The following is a 4,961-nucleotide window of genomic DNA, read 5'->3' as shown; positions in this document are numbered from 1 at the left end:
GTTTGAGAGAGAGTGATGTTTGTAACAGCCAAATACTGGAAGTGATCCAACAGAAAAATGGATAAATGATGGTATAATCTCAGTGGAATATTATACAATAGAGAAAAACCAGGTACATTCAAGCTTTAATCAACAATGTGAATGATTTTTCAAAGTAGAACACTGATTTTTAAAAATCAAGTCTGAGATACACACACCATAAGATTTACGAAGCTCAAAAATTGGGTAACATGCTTTTTAGAAATACATTCATATGTAATTAAACACTAAAAAACTGAAAGAAAATTATGACAAAATTTTTATCTGTCTCCTTTTAGGGTTACTGAGGTGATGCAGGGAGAAATGACTTGTGGAGAAGCATGGAAATTGATGCAATTATATTAGAAAACATCAATTATCAGGCTCGAATGTGAGTTTGAGGATATTAATATTATGCTTTATAACTGATACAAAACCTACATTTATTCTGTTGTGGTTTTACAATATCATGATTCAATTATTTCCAATTTCCAAAAAGTAATTTAAAAAACACCAAGATGTCAATAAAGGAAACTACAGGTGGTGATTGCCTTGTTTCCTTAGTTTATAGTTTTCAATTTTCCACAACTGATATGTAATACTTTTATTTAAGAATATGAACTATTTTCTTAATAAAAAGTCTGTTCAAATGCTCCTATGTAGGTATACGTATCTGTCTCTATATATACATTCTCATACATACATATATATATTAAGTTAATATAAATACATAAGAGCTGACTAAACCTTTTTGAAAATTTCTCCCCTCTTAAATTGCTACTTTTGCTATCTTGAACAAGTGTCTCATAAGGCTTTACATGAGGTCAATGTATATACAAGCTAAACACTATTTGTCTAGGCTCTGGCCATCATGGTAAAAGAATAATCAAAAAAGGAGTAAGTGCTCAATAATACATAAGATGCATTATCTTTTAGCTTCTTCTTCCCAACTAAGTTATGCTTCACCCATATTGTTTGATTGTCCACAAGAAATTCCTAATGTAATGAGTTAAATTTTCAGACATCGAAATGGGTCTGACTATACATGAGATTGCCTTGGATAAAACTAGTTTCCATATAACTCCATTTGTTCCACATAATGAACAAATTAAAAACTCAACTAGGGTACTTCCCAATGCTTTCTTTCGAATTTATATATAAATATGAATAAACTGGTGATAGCAGTTGTTTTTGTCTATCATGCAGATAGCCAAAGATGATAAGCTTTAAGTATTTACTTTTAAGGAAATCAGAAGGACTCCTGTAGCTCCTAATTGATAAATCCAAGGTTTAATACTATTCCTTGTGTTCTTTGCCATCACAAATGCAAAATGGTAATAGGGGTGGTAATGGTGGTTATGTGCACTGAGGATTACTGACAGATCAACCAATGCCAGGAAACCTGATCTCTATGCCTGTTATGTGAAAACAGCACTAAATGGAAGGAGTCATGAGAACAGGTGGTTTCACATGCTAAAATGACTTTCCCTGATTGCGCTGTTAATATGAGTTAGAAATCACATTACCTCTTCCTCAGGGGATAGGTTCCCTTTGCTACTGCTGACAGGAAACCCACTGCCAAATTCTTTGGAATGAATGTCTGCTCCATACTCAACCGTCACATCTTCCTCAATGCTGCTCACCAATCTCCAAAACTCCTTCTCCACAAGTTCTGTAGGTACCATCTGTGACAAAAGATGTAAAAGATGATCACAGCACATTCCATTTTGGACCCATGTCTCTATGAGCACTGAAACTCATCAGACAGTAATCCCTATATTTCCACTCCACAACCACATACATGCACAGGCATGTTGAAGTAGTCGGCCTTGAAGGAATCAGCCATTTCACCAAAGCTCTGCAAACTGTACTCCTGGGTAGCGTGCTCAAAGCCAAAGGCTTCAGGGGGCCTCTTACACTCCTAAAATAGAAAGTATTTCAGCAAGAAAGAGGAAATAGGCAAAGAACCCAAAAAGAACAGCAGGGCATATATCTTATGTTCTACCCTCCACCTTTTCTTATGTTTCAAGGTAGGATGGTTTCTTCACTATCTACTAAACCTATTCCCTTTTCTTTGCTCATGTGGTTCACATCCTTTGTATTATGGTCCTTCCTGTTTTAAACGTATACAATTGTACAACTAGTCTGTCCAACCATTCTTGCTTAGTAACTCATAGACAATCAAAAAACCTGACAGACACAGTAAGTTAACAAAGTGTAGCCAGTAACACCTACTCTAGTTTTCCTTAAACCAAGAAGCTGGATTTAAAAAAATTGCCAAGTTCTAAATGTAAAATATTCATATTTAACAGTCATACCGCCATGATACACTTTGGGCATCTCCAGACCCCTCTAGGGATTTCAGGAAGCGGTGGCATTAGGCAGAAGATGTGGTAATTATCATCGCAGCTATCACAGAGAAGTAGTTTATCATCTTCATCTCCTCGGGAGCATATTCGACAGAGATATGAGTCAATCTACCAGGAAAAATAAAAATATAAGCTGCCTGCTCCATGATACCTTTTCTCAGGTTTCCAAACCACTTTATTTTGAACAGCTACCACCAGCCAACAGCTACGTAACGTCGTACTCATGAGTTCACTATATGGGGAAAAATATGACAGGACACACAATTATGAAATAATATAACACATCAAGAAAACCATGGTTAAGGTGCTTAGAGAAAAACAAAGCAGATTTTTTATATAAGATTTAATAGTACAAACCTCAATCATGAAGGTATAAACTGGCATGGATCATTTAAAAATTATATATAGTTCAAAAAATATGCTCAATGCAAGCTGAACATAATAATCCCAACTGACCAAATATCCAGTAACACCTGTTATTCTGGTATGAAGTTTAAATAGGTGTCCATCTTCACTCTAAAATGTGTCTTCATAATGAATGGGTCACTAAAGTAGTATGCTATAAGAACAAAACACTAGGGGGCAAGGCCAAACAACTTGGATAGTTAGATACCACTAAGATAATCTATTACCAGATAAAAAACAAAACGCATCAATACATTTTTAGCAGAACGAATAGTAGAAAAACTACCTGAAGTGACAATAGGCTGTACTGGAAGAATCAAGAACTAAAATGATGACTAAAAAGAGAGAAGACGAGAGTCACAGAGTAGGAGAAAATATATGATGTCTGTATGAAGCTAGAGAGATACATACATATATATATTCTCATATAGGAGACATGCATATGTAAATATACAAATATATGCACATATGTGTATGTATTTACACACACACGTACATTAGCTTACTTACATATACATGTGTGGCAGTGAGCTTTAGTCACAGCAATTTCAATCCTTTCATATACACAATAAAAATGCCTATATATGTTTCTTAATGGCATGCAGTTTAACAGTAGTATTATTTGATGTATTTCCAAACTGCAAACTACCAAAGACTCCACGAATAGTAAAAAAAGAATAAGAAAGAAAAATAAACTCCAGAATATTCAAGTAAGTCTAAAAGTCCTTCCAGTAAGCAGTACAAAACAGGGGAAAAGATGACTCATATACTTAAAGACATGAGGCAAGATCATAGAAAAGAGATACTGCTATACGAGATATGGTATTTTTGCAGAATTTGCCAAAAACAAACAGCTTTCACATTATGTCCTACCACATGTAGTTGTTAAAGATCAGAAAATACTTATTACTGGTACTGGGAAAGATTCAGCAGTTTGGTGGAAATTTCAGATTTTAAAAATTAGGAAACACAAATTTTCCTCCTAACTACAGTACCTCGGGTATGTTTCTTCTCCTTCCTAACCATCTGTCTCTTTATATGAAGGGCCCAGAAGTAAACGGAAGGGAGGAGAATGTAAGGTGGGATAAAATAACTTCACATTCCATCTAGTTCTCATAGTTCAAAAATAGTGTTAGAAAATCATAGATTAAGTCCTTACAAACTGTGCTCTACTGTGACTCCTCCTCAGCTGCATCGTCATCTTGGTGCAGGACTCTACACTATGATTCAAGTCCTCTCTGGGAAGTGATGACATCACTTTCACATCCTCTCTTGGTTCGTCCTTCATCAGAACAGTGCGGGAGCATATGACCCCTTCTTTATCTAGGGCAGTTAGAAACAAATCTGAAAACAAATCTATTCCCCCATCAAAGACAACAAACCAACTCTCCCACTTTTGTTCTTTAGCCCACACATTGCCTCTTGGCCCTATTAATCTTCACCTTTCTTCCGTAAAGTCTTATCCTTGGCCATAAGCCCCAAGCCCATCATCTTGGGACCAGCCCCATAGATCTGCAGCTTCTTCAGCTCTGGATTCTTCTCAATGTCTTCCTCTGTAGGTTCTGGCTATTAAGACAAGGTTCAAAGAAGGAAAAGAGTTACATATATATGTATATGTATGCATATACATATATAAATACGTATTTTAGGCAAGATCTAAACTTGCCTTATTTGCAAATATCTTGGGAGGTATTACAAAAGAAGTGACACAGATTAAAGTCAATCAACTGTTTCCACTTATTTTTAACTATTTATAAATGATATATCTTTGCCTGTAGGTAAGATATAGCCAGACAGGAGTTAATGAAAGAGAAATCTGAGTGGTAACTACCTTTCTCGAATGTTTTCGTGCTACAAATTAAATAATAGAATAGTTCTGTATTTACAGGCTAGTTAAGCTTAAGTATCATAAAATATACAGGTTATACTAAAGAATCAATAAATATATTATAAAGAACTCTCTTTCTATAGCTCAGTTGAAGATGCAAATGGGAAGTTAGGAGGATTCCGGTTTGAACTCAGACCAATAGAAATAACTTTCTTCCCACAACATAAACAAGGATCCTGGAAAACTACATAAACACATTATGTATCATAAATACATGTGTTATATACCATTTTCAGCACATCTCTTTTTACTGGACACTATGAGGTGTGTTTTACCTGGGT

The 4,961-nt window shown here is 35.2% G+C and overlaps 1 protein-coding gene across 2 annotated transcripts; it reads right to left on the bottom strand.

The window, feature by feature from the left end:
- Nucleotides 1-418: 418 nt before the first annotated feature.
- LOC123789894 (lysine-specific demethylase 5D-like) lies at nt 419-4,432 on the bottom strand. Of its 2 annotated transcripts, XM_045793849.2 has the most exons (5): nt 4,235-4,432; nt 3,952-4,115; nt 2,337-2,495; nt 1,820-1,939; nt 419-1,703 (listed from the first exon to the last, which is right to left on the bottom strand). In XM_045793849.2, exons 1-5 carry the CDS (start codon nt 4,281-4,283, stop codon nt 1,536-1,538), a joined length of 660 nt encoding a protein of 219 aa, XP_045649805.1. In that variant the 5' UTR covers nt 4,284-4,432; the 3' UTR covers nt 419-1,535. The 2 variants fall into 2 exon arrangements, with proteins under 2 accessions (XP_045649805.1, XP_045649806.1); XM_045793850.2 differs by lacking the exon at nt 1,820-1,939 and having other exon boundaries at nt 4,235-4,429.
- Nucleotides 4,433-4,961: the final 529 nt, after the last annotated feature.

Source organism: Ursus americanus, chromosome 37 (assembly GCF_024610735.1).
Source record: "Ursus americanus isolate L20-20 chromosome 37, mUrsAme1.1.p, whole genome shotgun sequence".
Taxonomy (NCBI): Eukaryota; Metazoa; Chordata; class Mammalia; order Carnivora; family Ursidae; genus Ursus; species Ursus americanus.
Note: the sequence above shows the minus strand (reverse complement) of the source record. Positions and strands in the feature narration are given on the sequence as shown.